Source organism: Parasteatoda tepidariorum, chromosome 1 (assembly GCF_982258835.1).
Source record: "Parasteatoda tepidariorum strain Cologne lab strain chromosome 1, Ptep-v5.0, whole genome shotgun sequence".
NCBI lineage: Eukaryota > Metazoa > Arthropoda > Arachnida > Araneae > Theridiidae > Parasteatoda > Parasteatoda tepidariorum.
The window spans coordinates 72,016,086-72,036,991 of NC_141755.1; the positions used below are offsets into that span (position 1 = coordinate 72,016,086).

The 20,906-nt window shown below is 32.3% G+C and overlaps 1 protein-coding gene across 1 annotated transcript in view; it reads right to left on the bottom strand.

Annotated features, from left to right (window-relative positions):
• The window catches only part of LOC107443864 (cytochrome P450 4V2), a 31,334-nt gene extending 24,215 nt beyond the window's left edge, over positions 1-7,119 (bottom strand). Inside the window, exons 1-2 of the mRNA XM_087166421.1 lie at positions 6,840-7,119; positions 659-771 (exon numbers count right to left, since the gene is read on the bottom strand). Of these exons, the coding sequence (XP_087022547.1) occupies positions 659-771; positions 6,840-7,065 (339 nt within the window). The 5' untranslated portion in view covers positions 7,066-7,119. The remainder of the gene's footprint in view (positions 1-658; positions 772-6,839) is intronic.
• Between the last annotated feature and the right edge of the window lie 13,787 nt (positions 7,120-20,906).

Below are 20,906 nucleotides of genomic sequence, written 5' to 3' on the forward strand. Positions count from 1 at the left end.
TAACCCGAAAGCTGTTACATCTTTCTTAATTCCGCCCCGCTGCGCAGTTTATGTCTGTTACGTCTGACTACTGAATTGATCCATGCGGAAGCCTTCTCTCTTCTAAGAAATGATGCAATAGCCTGTTGAGCAGCTTTAGTCCACCGAAATAAAGTATTACCATAGGCGTAGCGTGAGGGTGGGGCACACTTTTTGTTTTCAAAAACAGTTCGACAGTTTTAAGTTTTATACATACATTTATGTATAAATATGCATTTATCTTAAAAAGTAAATATGCATCTATATGCATGTGCACTTAAAATAAACGAACAGTTTTCTAAAAATGAAAAGGGCCCCTTCCCCTCACTCTATGTCTACGAGTATTACTATTAGCAAACGTCTTTCTTCCACTCGACATTGCGCAGGAGTGAAGTAATTACTGGTCGGTTGGAGATTGCGCAGTGACTATCTATTTATCAGAACGAAAAGGTTTACTAGTAGAAAAGGCTGTGCAAAATCACATCTATGAATCTTGTGATCATAATAAAGAGAGTTAAGAATAAAAAATATTGATTTATTGACAGTAAAACTAGCTTCTATTAAAAAAGAAATTCACTTTAATTTCAATCTTCATATATCAGCAATTCTACAAAATATCATAAATTTAATAAATTATTACCTCAACAGCTTCAGGTTTATTCAGACATATGAAAGGAGTGTAACCAATCCAGATAGAAAACAAAACTTCATTTTTGTACAAATGAAACAATCCATTTAAATACTGTAATATAACTAAAAGAAAAAGATGCATAAATATTTAACATATAGAAGAAATCTTTAACAACAGAAAAGAATCAAAAAAAGCAACACTGTTATTTGATTAAAAAAGTGCCGCTTATCCAAGTCAATTTATCAATTTCATAAACAGAATAAAGTGCATTTTTAGTACAATATTTTACACGCATTTTTAGTTGCAATAAATTCAGAATAGCTAAGAAATATATATAATTTTTTCAAATGCTGATCAATAATGCGTAATTGTTCTTAGGAAACAACTTTTAGCGTCATACGCGATAATTACTTCAGTTTTAATCCGCCTAATCCAAAAATTTAGTAAACATTAACTAAGCTATGTCACCATTCCAACTGATTTTTCCTTAAAATGACTCCTAAGCGAATTAGTACCATTTCACCATTAATTTTGCTCTTTAGAGCATAGCTTATTATTTTACTTCAATTAGTAACTATTACCGAAAAAATAGAGAATTATTGGCCTTAATAATAGTAATGCGATTTTTGTCCTTTTTTGATTAAGGGAAGCTCCATGCTTGCAAACAGGATTGATGTAATCTTCAACATATTAGAAAAATAGAATCGCCATCATTTTTATGAAATGCTAGTTTTAAACTGTAGTGTGTGTACCACTGCAAAAATATAATTCCAATTCACTAGTTTATAAGACATGTTAACTCGTTTCTATGTTGGGGTACCTTAACATAGATGAAAGTTGATATGGTCGATGTGACTCTCCCCACATTGGTGACCCGGACGGGGTGTGAACATGCTTACCTTGACAGACTTTCTCACTTCGATATGGACACGCCTATCTTGACTGAAGCTCCCACTTCGATCTGTGCACGCCTACTTCGATGGACGATCCACATTGAACAGTTCACTTGCTATATGTGAGTGCGACATTATCCACCTCCTCGCGCTGTTGCTACTCACACTCGACCACACACAACGTCGGTCTGTATACACTCGACTGCTAATGGCAACACAGGAGCTACCACGACTGTGAACTTAATACAGCTCTCAAAATCAGCACTTAAAATTATGGTGATCTTAATACAGCTCTCCCGGCTTCTCACAAGACAGCAATAAATCAACTAGTGGTATCCATTCATCGAATTCTATCACAGATAAAATTCTGGTGGGGGAGTACTGTAGTGTGTCCATCACTCCAAAATTATAATTCTAATTCACTAGTATATAGGACATGTTAACTCGATTCTATGTTGGGGTACCTTAACATAGATGAAAGTTGACATGGTCGATGTGACTCTCCCCACATAAGCCAATGAAAAAGTTAAATTTTTCTCTTTGGAACGCAATAATTGAAATTTTTTTAATATTTTTAAACGGGGGCTAAAATTATTCCTTTCACCTTCTGTTCGATTTCAGGACGGTGGCATAAATGGTTCTAGACTTATAAGAGACTCATACAGACACACAGACAAACTCTTCACTTTATTATTATACAAGGGGTGATCAAATGAAAAGATACGAAACGACGTAAAAACGTAACAGTTAAATATTTGCATATTCCGCTATGGGAGAAAGTAGCGAGACAGCTCGGGATGCGATTGGAGTCTCTGACTGGGATCGGAGCATGCGCTGGTGCCCGCATGAGCAGGAGAGAGCAGAGGGTCTTATCAAAAGCGGCGTCCAAATGATGCGGCAGTCCGTATGAGGACTGGATGGCGTTCGCGTTGCAAAATTCGACGATTGAGGAGCAGCGAGGTGTTATCCGATTTCCTCGAGCACAGGATAACCATTAACTCCGATGTGTACTGTGAGACACTCTGACGCCTACGCAGGTCCATCAAGAACAAAAGACAGGGGCTGCTCACGGAGGGTGTGGTTCTGCTCCATGATAATGCGCGCCCTCACGTCTCCAGACTCACACACATGGAACTGGCCAAGTTCAAGTGGGAGACGTTGGACCAGTTGGACTAGTCGTTGGACTAACGTTGGACTAGTCGCCCTGCGATTTCCATGTGTTTGGCTCACCTGAAAGGGAAGCTCTTCAACTCGGACGACATACTCAAGGACGCAGTGAAGGCTTGTTCATCAGTGGGATCGCTGTGCACTGGCCTATGGTGTATATTTGGAATAAAGTCTACATTTGTACCCACCGTGTCGTTTCATACCTTTCCATTTGATCACCCCTTGTAGATTATAATCTAAATAATGTTTCTAATTATTAGTACATAGAAGATTTTAACCTGTACTACTTAGTCTGGATAAGATTTCGTCCCACGACTTTTAGATTTTGCCCCGCGTAATTTTCATCAATAATACGCACTTGGTGCATCGTTTTTCGTTTATATTTTTTAATGATGATATATAAGCTTTGCTACAAAGAGAAATGTCAAATAGCATATTAAAAATATACATTGATCCTGTTGTCACATTAAAAATTTCAAAATTGGTATTCTAGCATCAACATATCGCTTCCAATTATTCACGAGAGTACTTTATATTCAAACTGCATGTCTCTTTAACTTCGACACTCATTAAATAAAATAAAATAAATATTTTTTAAGCAATACTGCTCGTATAGCATTGTATTCGGATAAACAAAATTTATAATTATTTGCCAAAAAATTGTTGATTTGCTTAAGAACTTTTTGAGATAAATTTTATTTTCTAACCGTCGTTGAACAGCCTATCCAATTTTTGGGGTTTTATGACTACTAATGTTCAACTCCGTAGCCTTGTAATTTTGAACCCAATCCAGAAGACGAGGGAACTCCTGGATCAAGTATTGGGAGAAATTTGAAGATTACACCTCATTAGAAGTCGAACGCTCTATCGACCTGATCCCTCAAGGCTATCTTTGATCTACAGTAATGGAATACGCGAAAAAGAGAAATAAAGAGGATAACATTAAGTGTCTTAAATTTTTGTGACTAAACTATTGAGACGATATTTTTAAGAGTGCTCCCAATACTTCTATAGTCAGAAATCTAACTGAGAAAAGAACTTTTTCTTTCAGATTCAGTATATTTTTGTAGAATTTATTAATTTGCTTGTTTGAAATAACCTTTTTGTATCATTAAAGTAGGCGCTTTTTTCGTCAACATTTTATTATAGAATAAATACTATTCAGGGTGAAATCTTGTTTTTCGGAGTCTACACTTTAAACATAATTTTTACGCATTTAAAAAATATTTGTTCTGACGAAAATTTATCTTTAAGAGTTTTATTGAAAAAAATAAAAAAACAATGGGTGAAATTGATTAATCTGACGAACTTCAATGTTTATACAATGAAAGCAATATGTTCGTGAGAAACAGATTGTCATTAGATATCTGTTAACGTTTATTAAAAAACAAAGTTTGTCTTTTTTATTAATAGATAAAAAAGTATGCCCTCAACAAATATTTTCAGTGAATGTATAATTACGAATTTTTTCAGATATGTTTTATTGAAAAAAATAAAAAAACAATGGGTGAAATTGATTAATCTGACGAACTTCAATGTTTATACAATGAAAGCAATATGTTTGTGAGAAACAGATTGTCATTAGATATCTGTTAACGTTTATTAAAAAACAAAGTTTCTCTTTTTTATTAAGCGATAAAAATGTATGCCCTCAACAAATATTTTCAGTGAATGTATAATTACGAATTTTTTCAGATATGTTTTATTGAAAAAAATAAAAAACAATGGGTGAAATTGATTAATCTGACGAACTTCAATGCTAATACAATGAAAGCAATATGTTTGTGAGAAACAGATTGTCATTAGATATCTGTTAACGTTTATTAAAAAACAAAGTTTCTCTTTTTTATTAAGCGATAAAAATGTATGCCCTCAACAAATATTTTCAGTGAATGTATAATTACGAATTTTTTCAGATATGTTTTATTGAAAAAAATAAAAAACAATGGGTGAAATTGATAATCTGACGAACTTCAATGCTAATAGAATGAAAGCAATATGTTTGTGAGAGACAGATTGTCATTAGATATCTGTTAACGTTTATTAAAAAACAAAGTTTCTCTTTTTTATTAAGCGATAAAAATGTATGCCCTCAACAAATATTTTCAGTGAATGTATAATTACGAATTTTTTAAGATAACCTACAAAATGTTTTCACTTAGAATTTCCATTATAGGACTTTAATAATCGTAGGACCTACATCATTTAAGTCTGAAAGAAATCGGGGACAGTGTACTCAATAAACATTGGGAAGAAGGCGTTTTTTAAATGACATTTAAATGAAATATTTTAGCCTAAACTGACTAAAAAGTGACAATATAATGTTACTGTGTAGACAATTCCTCTTAAAGTCATGAGATTACGGTACAAAATATTCAGTTATGTTGATTTATTGTTTAGTACTTCACTGTTCAGACTCAGTTATGTTGATTTATTGTTCAGACTCAGTTATGTTGATTTATTGTTCAGACTCAGTTATGTTGATTTATTGTTTAGTATCAAACTGTTTGCTTCACAACATGAAAAACATGTAAACTGAATACTCCTGATAATTTAAATTATTATTCAGCGCAAGTGATACTTTAAGTACTAAGTTACTCACGAATCTTGATCTTTTTCTGAATAAATATACGTTTTAATTTTCGATGGATTATTATTACTGGCCTTTCAATTATATGGAGGACACAAGTCAGAACTTGGAAAATATTGAAGCTTTGTTACGTTATACTTGACGTAATAGCAGCAGCATAGCTCTGACGTGATATCAGAGCATGGTTATCTCTTTTTTTTCCCCAGTATTTCTTCCTTAATGCATTCCCTGGGATGGATTTTTAGGGAATTTAAGCATCTTAATTTCAGATAACAAATTAGTATTTTGATACATTGTGCCCCCCCCCCAAGAGTAGAATAACTAACGCCATTTGCAAACGAATTTTTTGCCATCAGACGCAAATAACTATATTAAAAATTAAGTTGAAAGATGATTTAAACAAAATAAATAAATAATATTTAAAAAAAAGCAAATAGAAATCAATGCAAGCGAATCTTTTACCGGAAGTTGAAAAAACTTCTGTAGATACTGCCCCCTATCATGAAACACAGTCGAAAATAAAGTCAATAGATCCGTTTTCCACAATATAAACATATAGAGAATATTATGAACGCTACATCTGTATTTGTTCTGTAAGTAACTAATGAATTTGAGCAGCTTAATCTATTCATTGAATTGTGTTCGATAAAATCTTGATACCAAGTTTTCAACTTGCATATATTTTTAAATACTTTTAAAATACTTTAAATACTTTTAAAAAATACTTTTAAAAATACGTCGAATACTTTTAAAGTTTTATTATTTGAAAATTTTTACAATCTAGAAATATGAAACGTTTCAACTAGATTGAATATGACACTTATCAATTATTGAAATGAGACAAAAATTATTCGAAAATATAATTCAATAACTAAATTAATTTGAAAATTGCGTTCATATTACCTCAGTAGTTTAACAAGAAGCAAATAGAATCGTTTTTTTTTCCTTTTGTAGAGGACTCTTAATGCTATTTTCATACATTACTTTTTAGCTATCTCTAAATGCTTGATTGAAAGAAATTTCGCAGAATCATAATTTTTTTTTCTCATTCTTCTTCATTCACAGCCCCGAAACGACAATCTGTTTTATCTAATTATTACACGTGTGCTTGTACACATTGTGTTCTGCTTTATTGCCAGAACTAAAAGATTAAGTTTCTTTAAAAATTACTTTTGATGTTATTTTTTACAGAGAATTAAATAAGTAATAACTAAATAAATAATAATTTAATTTAATAATAATAAGTTAATAAAATTTATTACATTAAAGTTCTGCTTAAGCAAACATTTGAGTAATTTGAAATTTATTTTTATCTTAATAAATTAATGTATTAATTACTTTATCAAATAATTTTTAACTCTAATTAATCAATGTATTATTTGTTTTCTTTTCTTCGTTTATTAATTAATTTATTTTTTAATAAAAAATGGAATAGATAAGACAGCAAAGGTGAATAGAATATATAAAACAGCAAGGTATATTTCAGTAAGCTCGAAAATTGTTTTAAATTTTTTTTATTACTTAAAATAATAATTCTCACCTGCTGTCAAAGACAAACCTGCAGCCTCGTAAGACGCTGTCCCAGGAAAAATACTAAAATCACCCCAAACATCAATAAACCGTTTATTTCTGGATGGTATAAGATGCGAATATCTCCTTCTTTTAATAGCATATTTCAACAATAAAAAGATACCGGAAATTAAAAATAAAACTGTAAGTCCCTGAAAGGATGATACGAATTTTGCCAGTTGAGATATTTTAGACATTTTAATTTTTTCGTCGCATTTGTCTAACAATTTCGGGGTTTTGTCATTATATATTTGGTGAAAGAGTTCGTTATCTGAAATTTTATATAGCGTTATCTGTAGTTAGATAAGGTATAATTTTTTTAGGTTTCATTTTTTTAGTGAAAATATCTATTGATGATATGATTATCTCAACTATATCAGCGTTTTTCACTTGAAACATTGAAATACTTAAATGTGAAAGAGATACTATTGTTGCTTATCCTAACTAGTAAAACTATAGTTCCTGATATCAAACTTTAGTTAGCTACCACAATAGCTTCAAAATTATCTTAAGCATAAGGGTCGCGAAAGAGAAAGATATTGGAATGCTTACCACATTTGGCGACGCTTTTTTCCCAATCTCATTTTCTTCTTCTGTTTAGAGATATTTTAGCTTTTAAATTTTTTTTGAAGTTATACTTCTTATGCGACTTCCAACAAGGTTGCGCTAAACGTCTAACGCTAAATTTTTATTGGCCGGGAAATCACGTGGTAGGATCCAGTTTTCCGATGGATTTAAGGTTATGTCAAGGTACGTCTCTTGTGAATATCAATTGATTGTTAGGTTTTCTCTTCTGAACTTACATTATGACGCATTCACATACATTATTAATACAAATACATTTTCCAGGGCGAGACGATGAGGCAACCACAAGCACTTCCACTGGTTCAAGAGGTCCACGTGGGAAAAATGCACAATATTACCGTGATTTCAGAGCACGGAAGCGAGCGGAGCAAGAAAAAGAGTCGTTGAATAGAACTAGTGATCCTTCTACGACTGCTGATTCTTCTACAATTAACGTCACAGGTTGCGAAGTTTAACTTCTTCCGCACGGAGGGACTCCACGCACTATTTTTTATTATATTGTGATTTTAATTTCTTTTTTTTAGTATTACGCGATGTTTGATCTAAAGATACATTAATAATGAAACCTTAAATGAGTAGCATAATTAAAAGACTAAATAACTAAAATCATTACAAAAAATTGGGTTGGTTGCAATTTTCCATTGTTATTTTTATTACCTTATTTTTTATTACTTAACTAAATATTTTTAATATCTTTTTTTTTCACCCAGTTATTTCAAACTATCTTTTTAAAAACAAATTATCGGAAATTTATTAATAGAAATCCGCAGAGCTATCAATCTAGATGAAAGGTACTAAACCGTCATTCAAAATCAATCTGATGAAAAGTCATAGATACCCAACTAATGCAATTAAATTCTATATAAAGTCATTTAGTTAATTGTATGCTATTATTAATAAGAAATTTACTTAAAACAGAGAGAAAGTGTCTAGACTAAAACATCGGTGACTTTTTTTAAACTTATATATAAAGTAGTAATTTTTTTTTTTATCTTCGAGAATTGATAAAGAAAAATCAACTTTAACTCACATATATGATAGCTTGGTTCCGATCATTTTTATTGTAGCCCTTCTTTCTAATTTAACTTCTTTTATTTACTTAATCCACATTTCTTATTTTTTTATCCATTAAAAATACAGTGAATTACTTATGTATTTTAAAATTGCAGAAATCTTCTTTACAGTTAGACATCTCTATTTTTGCGTGATATTTGATTTTTGCATAAAATCCGTCTCTTTTGATTGACATCCTAAGCTTTTTTTTGGTATTTTCACAAATCATCGGAAAATGTATTCATCTAATTTTAATTTTCTAATATCATAATATTTATGAAAAAAGTTTTGAAAATCTCATTTTCGCTATTTGCTTTCATAAAAGGCTCCCTACCTAACTCCTGACTGTCTTACAAAGATTGACGATTATTTTTCGTGACTCTTAAGATATAATATCAATATACATAAAGGCTATTGTTTAACATTATATACTATTGTAGGGATTTATTTTTGTGTTATTTTGAACAAATAAACAACAATTGGGTTTTCTTGTAAGTTGTTACTAAGTATGAAAACACAAAAGGCGTGCTTACACAATGGAAAATAGATTTATTTATATAATTATAAAAATTCAGATCCAATTACGTTGCTATGACATTGACAGTTAATTTTGTATAAATAATTTTTTACATTTTTTTAGTGTCTTTACTTCTAATTGAAAAAAAATCCGAAACGTTTTAAATTGAATATTTATAAAATAGAATGAGACTAGCTAAAAGTTACATGCTGGAAATTAGGATTAAATGTAAGTATATTTTATAAGTTTATAAATTTGCGTATGTTTTATGCATGAATAAAAGTTAAAAAAAATATTTTATTGAATAGAAGTAATTATGGTTATAGACATGGCGAAATGTGAAAGCACATACGGTTTAAAAATTTCCGCAAGCGATATATATCGGTTTTACATACACACATATATATACACCGAAGAGCCATTACATTATGGTCACCCTGCTAATAACATGCAGGACCACCTTTAGCCCTCAAAACTGCTAGCACCTCAGTGGCATTGATTCCACGAGGTGCTGATAGGTAGTCTGAAGTATCTGGTATCAGGCGCTCACCAACTGGTCCTGCAATTCCCTCACATTGCGAGGGGCAGCACGAATTTAGTTTTTCAAATAGGACCACAAATGCTCTATTGGATTAAGAACAGGTGAACTTGGGGGCCAAGACATGACTTGAAAGTCACTGGAATGTTCCTCGACGATTTGACCCTTATGACATGGTGCATTATCCTGTTGGTAAACACCATCCCCCATAGGAAAAACTGTTGCCATGAATGGGTGAACCTGGTCTGCAACTATGTTCATGTAGCTTACAGACGTCAGGGATTGTTCTATAAGGATTATGGGCCCTAATGTGCCCCATGAAAACATTGTTCCTGGGCGAGAAACCATGAAAACTTGGGCAAGGCCATTGTTATAGATGGAGGGGGGTCATAATGTAATGGCTCTTTGGTATATATATATATATATATATATATATATATATATGTAATAACAGGGCTCCAACCCTGTTATTAGTGTTGTATTTAGCTTGAAATAATTGCAGTCATAAGCCATCATACGTTCTAAACAGGTTTATTTAAAGGTAGACTGGTATTGATGACAGTTCTCGTCCCCACTCCTGCAAAGCAGGGGGAGTGGACAAGACTCCGGACAATCCCGGAACAGCTTATCAGGATCACATCATTATGAAAAGGACACGCAAAACTATGCGCTCTTACGTTTTATACCAACATAGATTTGAAGTAAAAAGGCACATTCGTACATTCCTTGTATCCTTACGCATTAAGGAAAATCATTTCTGCTTCCTTATATGGAATTGAAAAAGGGAACGATTCTAAAAATAACTCTTCCCTTGAAATATAAATCTATTTATATTTCAATGGTATGTTTTCAGCCTTGAATTCCCAAAATAGAATCTCTCTACGCTTATTCTTTAACAAAGACATTTTATGAAAACGAAAGAGATTTTAATTCTTTTATTAATACAAAAGTATTTACTTATTGTATTACATCCCTGTAATACAAGAAGTAAATACTTTTGTATTAATAAAAGAATTAAAACTCTTTCGGGCAGTGACCCGCGAGAAACTAAAAAAAAAGCATTACGGAATGGAACCAACTAGAAATGTATAACTCGTAGCCACTCCCGCAAAAATATCTACTTGTTTTTTTTTGTTTTTTCTTAATTAAGTTTAAAATCTGGCACTTTGACGGTTGTAGATGGCGCAACAGATCACGATGCGGAAATATCCCCTTTATTTTAATGATGGAACCCCTCGAGTTTGCTTTTGATGCCAATCTGTACTGTCACAGAACAGCTAAAAGACCTGATTTACAAAACCAAGACAATGGCTTGAAAAAGAACTCGCTTTGAACTTCAGAACACACTTTAAGTTCGACGAACCATATGAAACAGTACACTTTTAATTCGATGATCGCTTTAAACAAGGAAAGAACATCAAGGAGAAAAATTTATCTTTAAGACTTTAAACACATTTTTCAGATCTCTTTGGATCTATATCATGATTTTGGCAATCGAGTCTTTTAGCTGCTCCGTAAAGAGATACCTCAACTAAACTTAGAGGCTAAAGCAAAACAACAACGTGAATGAAGCTCAAATGAAAGTACAAGAATGGATAACTCAAGTCTGTAAGCAAGAACCTTCCTCAGGGTCTGAACTCTAAATAGTGTTAGAAAAGTAAAGATACGATCACATGCAAAGAGGTTTAACCAATGGGGACAAAAGAAAAAGATTGAATAAGATAATTTTAAAAAAACGTGTGAGTAGGAATTTGGCATGAACATCAGGATGCAACAGATTAAATTAGAACAGAATTTCATTTTTGAGGAAATGTTACGAGAAAGATAACTGACTAAATTACTAACATTTTTTAAAATAGGGAATTCCTCCCAAAAATTAAGTTCCGCAGATGAAAAGCAGTATTGAATAATTTTAGGAGAAGAAAACCCAAACTCTTGCGATTAGAATTCCAACTATGTGTTAAGTGATGGAAAATCAATTAATGTCCCTCGTCTACCGAATTTATTCATCTACCGTTAGTGATATTTCTAGTATCCTACCGTTTCTGAATATTTAGAATTCTGTTCTAATTTAATCAGTTGCACCCTGGAGTTCCCGCCAAATCCCACACATCTGGTAAGAAGCTTACACCTGTTAATTTTCCCTCTCACCCACTTTAATCTGTTGCATTTATGGTATATTGTTAATCTTTTGCAGCCCTAATTTAATATTGCCAAATTCTCGCACACCCGTTTCTTATCTCCCCTTTTTAATTATTTCAAACTTGTTTCTGGATCTCTATTGGTTAAACTTCTTTGCATTTGTTTATCTTTATTACTTCTCTACCATGATATAGTGTTTAGCCATTGAAGAAGGTTCTTGCTTATAGAAATGAAACTATAATAGGCCCATTTCTGTACTTTCATCTTTCCTTTGTGCTTTATTAAATTTGGTTTTGCATTAGTCTACATAGCACAGAGTATACCCTATCCATTTTGGATTAACTCTCAGGCTCTGTGTCCCAGAATGAGCAATTAAGGATTGGCTAACTATTCAAATGAGGTCCTTATATGTTTTATTAAAATATATTTTATGCTTTTCACTTATCTTTTTAAGGCAGAACAAGCATATTGAAATCAAATTGCAAGGGAAAATCCAACTTCGCAGATTTTACAAGATTTGTTGTATTAACATCAGGCAAGCGAGCAAATAATTGCGATTTAGCAGTAGTCTCTGATACAAGAACTGACATATTCTTCTGGAAAACGTCTCAACAATGGCAGAGATTAAGAAAACAATGGGAAGAATCAAGTAAATAACCTAAACTGTCTATAGGCTAATAGGTATTTTTCTTTTGTTGCAGTGATAACTTTTACAACCAGTACTTGCTTGTCACGGGTGCCCTTTAACGGTTCAGCATTGCTAATTTAGAAGAAAAATAGAAAAAAATATATCATTTGGAATCTTATATGGAAACGTCTGCCTATTTCGTCTTTATAGACACCTAAAACATCCGTCCGAGCTTGATGAAATTTGGCATACTGATAGTTCGAAGCAAGGTATGTTACAATCTTCGCTGAACAGCAGACCCAATTTTGAGTTTATTTCTACCAATGTTCAACAACCGATCCAGAAGACAAGAGAACTTCAGAATCAAGTATTGGGAGAAATTTTGCCTTCATGGAGGACTTTTTGATGCAACTAACACGCATTTGCGTTACGCGGAGAGCAAAACCTCGAAACCCTCCCACGATTAATCGGATGGCAAGGGGATTCTAACCCATCATTCGTCTGTTACTGAGGATGTTTTACGTCAGTACTATGGTCGTTGATAGCAGAGTGCGGAATGCGTATCGATCAACTATCGCTGAGATGCAAGCCCCTCATGAGTTCGATTTGGTTGCTCTCATTGGGAGGCGAACGCTCTATCCCTTAAGACACCACATCTTCCAGAAATGTAGTTTCATTTAATTTTTAACCGTCGTTGAAGAGCCAACTGAATTTTGTGGGTTTACAACTGCTAATGTTCAACTTCATAGCTTGGTCATTTTGAACCCAATCTAGAAGACAAGAGAACTCCTGGCTCAAGCATTGGGAAAAATCATTTCCGAATAATTATTATTTCCGAAAATGATTAATATTAAAAAAAACTGAACAATACTTTTTAAAATATAAAAATAAAACACAGCATTTAGGCGCAATATTACAAACTCTAGCTCTTAACAAGATGGTTACAATAGCTACTAAACGCGAATGTATTGAATCAACACCTCTTAAAAGAGAGAAGACCTCCACACGAGGACCTTTATTGTTCCGTACGTAGTGACATCCTTTATAATAACCGCCACAGCGCAGTTCAATAACCCTACCATTTTGACATATTTCTTTATTATTTCCTCCATTGCGTGGTTTATATTTGTTACGTCGGATAACTAAACTGATTATTGATAAGGACTTCTCTTCCAGGAAGTGTTGATATAATAAGGGCATTGATTAAGCATTAATTACAGGTCTTCATAAAAAAATAAATTAAGATTATAGAAAGTAATACAAATAAAATAAATATACACCTTAATAATTAATTTCGTTTTAGTTATTAAATCATCTAAAAGTAATCAGTGACTCAGAGACATTAATCTGATAGCCATTTTAAATTGTGCAAAGATGTTTTATTCCTTACTAAACTTTTTTCAGGATTTTGGTTGTCCTCGCTTGTATGGGAGGTTTTACTTATCAATGTATGGACTTTCTCCAACTCTACAGGACTTACCCGACATTTGTGGACATACAAGATACATCTCCGACATACTTTGATATGCCAGCTATATCATTTTGCAATTCTGTCGGGTATGATTGTATTTAACCAGCACCTCTTACAAGAGAAAAGGCCTACGCAAGGTAGTAGCTACCTATCTAGTAGTCCGATGTAACAAGCATAAAATGTGCAGCGGAGGGTAATTAATATGACACTACTACTAATTCCGACTGCTGAATTGCGTAGTGTGAGAAAAATACGAAAGATATCTCTACAATCAGACTACTAAAGGATCTAATTTATTGTTTATTGGAACCCACACTGTGGTCTTTTCTCTTCTAGGATGTGTTAATTTAATTTGTCTAAAAATAAGAACAGTAAAGTTAACATTCTTACACTGTGAATCCCTGCATACGTGAATATTTTGAACGTTTTTTTGTGGTTTTATTCTTAAGGAATTGTTGTACAGCTATTATTGAATACTTATTTTATTAGTGGATTTTAGTTGAATAATGAATACCCAAGTTGGGATCAACCGGTGAATCGCAAAAAAGGAATTAGTAAACAATGAACAATGAGGAATTAGTAAACTATGATAATATGCAGAGATTTTTTTCTTTGAATTAAATTTTTATAATGATTCCAAACATGTATATTAGGGGTGAGATTACGAAACAATCAGTATTTTCTAACATGTGTATGGCTTTTTCTTTGCTATAACAAACTGAAGGTTACTGCAACTATTTTGTTTTATATACGTCGTTGAGCAGCCGACCCAATTTTGGGTGTACGACTACTAATGTTCAACTCAGTAGCTGGTAATTTTGAACCAATCCAGAGGGCAAGGATACTCCTGGATAAGTACCCCCAGAGGTATTAATTTTTTATGGAAACATGGAGGATTTTACGACTCGACAGATTTAACGCGCATCAGTCATCATTTACTAGACGGGGAGACTTCCGCTGGCCTGGGATCGAACGTATGAACACTTGGACGTGGGCTCAGCACCCTACCAACCAGGCCATCCCGGCCTTTTACTGCAACTATTGTCAGCGAGAGCGTAGGAAAATGTTTAATTTCTTCACCATAATGTATCTTTTAAATTAATAAGAGAAAGATTCACCTCATTGTTCGTCTAAAACCTTTACTTACGCCCTCTAACTTCGATATTGAAAAAGTTGTTGCTGTTAATATTTTTTTCGCACAACGTATTCATTTAAAATTGAAGCACATTTTAATTTCAATATTACTTAACTGTAAATTGGACTCAGTTTATTCAATTTGATAGGTACAACTTCAAAGCCACGTGTGACTGGATGGAAAAGAGAACTTCTTGTGAAATAAATGAATACGTTTTTGCTTTTTTAAGTGATATATTGTGTCTGACCGGTAACTCTGTATGTTTGAACGGATCTATACCAGCTGATTTGAAGGTAAAATTAACATCACCTGCTATTAAAATAAAGCGCCGTACAATGCATAATGATATTAGCATAAATCTTCATTAAAAATTATACATTAAATTTATATAAGTTAAAATATTTTGTGTTTAACCACTATGCATTGTGTAAGACATTAAACTACATGGTTTTATGGAGTAACAACAATATTTATTACCAATGCTACAAAATTCCGCAACACTTTGAAAGATCTCAAAAATATGCTACATTTTTCATCTTTTTCACTACAATGGAGATACGCTAAGCTCTACTGCACTTACAGCTTTAAGATTTGTTGCTCATAAAAAGAATATATTTTTTTAATTTATAAAGGCGTAATGAAGATGAGCAAATTAAATAATTAAAAGGATTAAATGAAAGATGCAAGCAAATAAAATCATTAAGTATAATGGAAATTATAACAGGAGAGAGAATTTGAACTGAAGGAAATCTTGAGTTAAATATAAACATTTAACAAACGAACATCTTTATTCTAGAACAAACCTATTTTCACAGAATCCAGAACAAGCCTTTTTTTTCTAGAACAAACCTTCTTTCAAAGCACCTTTTTTCTTAGCGAATTAATTGATTTATTACAACAGGGTTCACACGCAGCTGGAAAAAATTAAAAAGTGGAACCATTAATGTTATTATTAAAAAAATTGCATTTTGTTTCACATTCGTCATTACCGGAATGGGCACTACTTATATCACCGATACACCATATCACCGAGAATCATTTAGCTGACAGATTGTTTCGTTACACAGCTCACACGCTTTGCTCACACGTCAAACAGCTTTTCGCTGACACGCTTTGCTGTTAATAGTTGATTCAATTTGAACATTTTTTATTAATATTACTCCAAAACACGTGCTGAAACCATTTATTATTTAATGTACATTAATTAGCAATAATCATAAATTAGTTATTAATAAGCTTCGCACTCAGAAGTTAGGTTATTGCTGAGATCCACTGTTCCGTGTCCTGCAAGGTTTCTTGCTTAACCCATTTCTTTTCTTATGTTTCATTTCCTGCATAAATAATAAATAAATTTTTATTATATTTATATATATATATATATATATATATATATATATATATATATATATATATATTATAGAAAAGAATTGTTCAGAAAAATAATTCAGTTTAGGGGGGAACGTGTAAAACACCTCTATGACTTCGGTTTACTTAAATTCAATTCTAGATGTAATTCAAAAATTTAAACGAAATTAGGCACATTATTGACAGAAGTTTAATAACTAATTTTGAAGATCACCGAAGGATTGAACATGGTGGACCAGTTTCCTGGCCACCCTTCTCTCCCGATTTAATCGACATGCGGCAAATGTTATGTTCCTGAGCAGTGGTAGCTCAGGGGGTATAGCGTTCGCCTCCCAATGAGGTAACTCAGGTACGAATCCCAGTGGTGGCTGGTTGATACGATTTCTTCCCCAGCTCGAACCAACCACAATGCTGGCTTAAAATATCCTCAGTAGTAAACAGATCATGAATTAGAATCTCTTTGCCGTCGGACTTACCATGAGAGGCTTTTGTGGGGTTTTTTTCGTGTATCTCAAATGCAGGTAATTCCATCAAAAAAAGTCTTCCACGAACGCTAATCTGTTCTAATGCTTCATCCAAGAGGTCTCTTGTCTTTTAGGTTAAGATCAAAATTACAATCCTATGGAATTGAACTTCAGTCGTAAACTCAGAATTGGGTCGACCGTTTAAATCCTGATTACAAAGTAAAATATTATAAAATAAAATGTTATGTCCCATTAACAAACCTACCACATTTTTTACTGTAAGCTATATTCACTACTACCAACAGTCTTAGCCGCCGTCTCCATTCTATAGTTGAATTTAGATAACCAGAAGCAGGCGTTGTACTTTCTAAGTTGCTTCACATTTCGAGAGTTGTCTCCTACCATTCAACTGTGGCCAATATATTCCGCATAGCTCGTTGGCATTCCCTGTGGCTGAATGTATATAATGTTTGAGAGAGCCACTACAATACAGCACTAAGAAATTATTCTAAAAATGAATATTTATTAAACAAATCGATACATTTTAAAGTTTTACATTTTGATTAAAATTTCTTCATATCGGTTTTTGAAACATAGCTCAGTATATAGACATTATTTTTTTCATGTTGTTAAGTTTTTATTGTTTCTAATAACAACCAAACCAATCTCTCTAGCCATTGGCCTTGCGAATTATGTCAGGAATATAAGCGTTTCCTTTGACTAGAGAACACCGCAAAGGGTGAAAGTATGTATAGGCCTAGAACTCCACAGATAGATAGCAGCACCACTCATTCGTGAGGCTACTTCCCCAGTTTCAACATAGATCTGAAGAGGAAGAAATATTTCTCCAGATCCTTGTATCCATAGTATTACTCAGCGACCGACCTCAGGACCTGAGCTTGTATATCTTACGAACTAGTATGTACTCGATTAGTTCCAGCTGAGTCAAAGATCAAACCCAGGGTCCTCCGGACAGGAGTCCGAATCTCTAACAGCTGGACTAGCACTATCCTTTTTTTTTCCTTTTCTCTACTTGCTTTCTATTATTATTATTTTTTACAAACATTTATAGAATTTTTTTATTTTGCAGTACATTCACTATAAAGATTTCTTGAACTATACTTTAACTCCCAAAGAATTAGACGATTTTCGTATGCCAGTTGACGATTATTTTCAATGCACAATAGAGTATGATGGAATTGAAAAGGATTGCAAGTGAGTTGACAATGAAAAAATAATAACAATAAGATAACTATGCTTAATAAATACATCCTTAGTAAATTCTGATGCCTTTCAAACGCAGTTTTGAAACAAGTTCCTTAGATAAATATTACAGTCATTTGTTACTAAACGCAGATATACTTCCACTTTGTATGGGTTCAAACGGAAGAAGGTTTCAATCATGTAATATATTTTATTGATTGCCAAATATTCTTTTGGATAAGTCAGAATAAAAGAAACGATTGAGGAAGACGTTTGAGATTCGATGGCAAACTCTTAATTTGAGCAATGATGATGAAGCTTGTGAAACAAAATTCTTAGAAGAAAAATAAGTTTTCTGACTTCTCTAGCAACAAAAGAAAAACGTGTAACGCAAAAATTGGGGAATCGACAAATAAATCTATTTATGAAAAGTGTAATAATTAAAACTTTCACCGTTTAAAAAAATTGGGTTATTGAAAATAAAGCTTCAGTGTCAGATTCCTCAACGAAAACTTCCTTTTCAGAACGCTAAATTTTCAATTCTGTATAGATAATTTATCTAGATAGAAGCATGCATGACGAGCGTGGTAGTCTTTTATTATAAGATTAACAGTTCAAATTTTCTAAAGAGCTTAAAATCAAGCAAAAAAAGTTTCGACTGTTATATGTTTATTACATCTATGCATTTCTCAACAAACTTTCAAAATTTCACTCTTGTGAGTGATATATATATATATATATATATATATATATATATATATATATATATATATATATATATATATATATATATATATATATATATATATTGCAATAAAACTAAATGCAACTTTAAGTTGAACACATAAAATGTACATTAATAATGAATCTTTTACGAATTTCTTATTGACTGCAGCGAAAGAAAGTTTTGTTATAAAAAAATGCAAGTGCATACTAATTTTTGAAAATCTCAAAAATTTACTTGTAAGTAAACCCCTCACTTTTTTTCAGCGCTTGTAAAAAATTATCATTAATCTGTTAATTATTTGTCATTAATTATTCGTTTGCTTCCACAGCATATCTTATGTGTTGGGTTCGTATTATTCAAGAAAAACCATGCCACAGTTTTGTTACAGTATTTATTCATTATGGGGTAAGCCTGATACAGAAAGTGTGCGAGTAAAAAAAGGATCAGGTATTTATTTATAACTTCATAAGCTGTAGTAGATTTTAAAAAAATGTTAGTTTTAGTATATTTACAATAATCGTAATCAATGATTTGATTTTAATTGTAGTTGTAGTTACAATTCACATTAAATTACGATTATAAGTAATAATAATACTGGGGGGAAAATTTTGTTTTCTTATGCATATAATTTTTAACAGCTCTTGGATACCTTCATATCACTGGTTAGCAAATCTGAAGCTAGTTGTGCTCCTAAAGCTATAGTTTTCTTTTTAAATGACATTTTAATTTGATTCTTTTTCACATTGCACACTTTTAAAAACATTATATATTGCAGGGAGTTGCATACATGCTGAGACAGACTTCAAGGGATGCTGGGACACACCATCAGAATTAAAATCGCATAGAAATTCATGCTTGGAAATATCCTCATACGCTTCTAGGGTCCCTTTCTTATGATGAACTGTTTCGTGTGTCTCTAAACAGGCCCTAATAGCAAACCGCCCTAACCAGCGGATGCCTACATTTATTTTCTGCCATGGGTTTCCAGGCAATTTTAATCCTGATGCTGCATCCCAACTACTCTAGAAAATTGTCCATTTACGCGACCTTTCGTTATGTATAACTTTAAACGTATGCATTGCAACAAAAATCGACACAAAATGTCGTTTAAAATATATATATATAGCTTTTAGAGCAAAACTAATTTCAAATTTTGAATCACCACCGAATTGAACAAGATCAAATATTAGGACAAATGTAGCAAAAAAATGTGGAAAAAACTTTTTTTCTAGTGTAATCTACATTTGCAAGTAATTAAGATCACATCTAATCCTGAATACACGTGGGATTTTGATTTCATATTACTTTATGAAAACTATTCTTTTTTTAATTTTCCTTTAAATCAAATAATTTTCTTTAATACCAAATAATTTTCTTTGATATCAAATCTTTCAGATCTGCAAATTTACCTACATTAAAGATGAATTTTAACTGTTCTAAATATCCGTGCTCCTTATATATGAAAAAGAACTACTACTGTGTTTACATTTTGTATATTAACCCTTCATTGCAAGTGAGGTACGCAAAAATATGTTTACATGCCAGGGAGGGGGATGCATGAACAATCCAGTTGCAAAACCTCTAAAGAACCATCCAAATTTTTACTTTTACTATAAGTTAAAATGCTTTGGTGGAAGAAACCAACAACTATTGGAACTGCGTACTGAAGAGTGATGTGTAATAAACCAACGAACTCAGAACCAAAGTAATTGATCTTCGATTAGTTTTCCATGAATTAACAGACTCAGTTCCTTTAAACTGACACGAAGTAAGCCGAACATATAATTCTCTAAACAAAATTCGACTTAAAAAATGAATTAGACTGAATTCAGAACCTTAAAAATTACAGAGAAGAGAGGGCATATTTTAAAAACTTTTCATTTCAAATTTTCATTTTTAAAATTTATATAAAGTAAATTAAACAGTACAGGGAAAATGCCTTTACAGTTCTAGAACCCCCAAAAAACTTTCTGTAGAATTAAAAGAAAAAGTATAATATTTTTAAGAAAGTTTTCGATCAAAGGTGTTATACGGTTTGAACGAGGCAGGGATTTCTTTGGGCAAATTTTCTGAAAAAATTTGCATTGAAAATTAAATAGTAGGAAGTGCTTATGCTTATTTATAATTTATTTGCTTAAAAATTGAAATATCTTTCTTAACTTTGTAAAAATTACTTACTGTTCACAAAATTTTTATAAATTTACTTACTT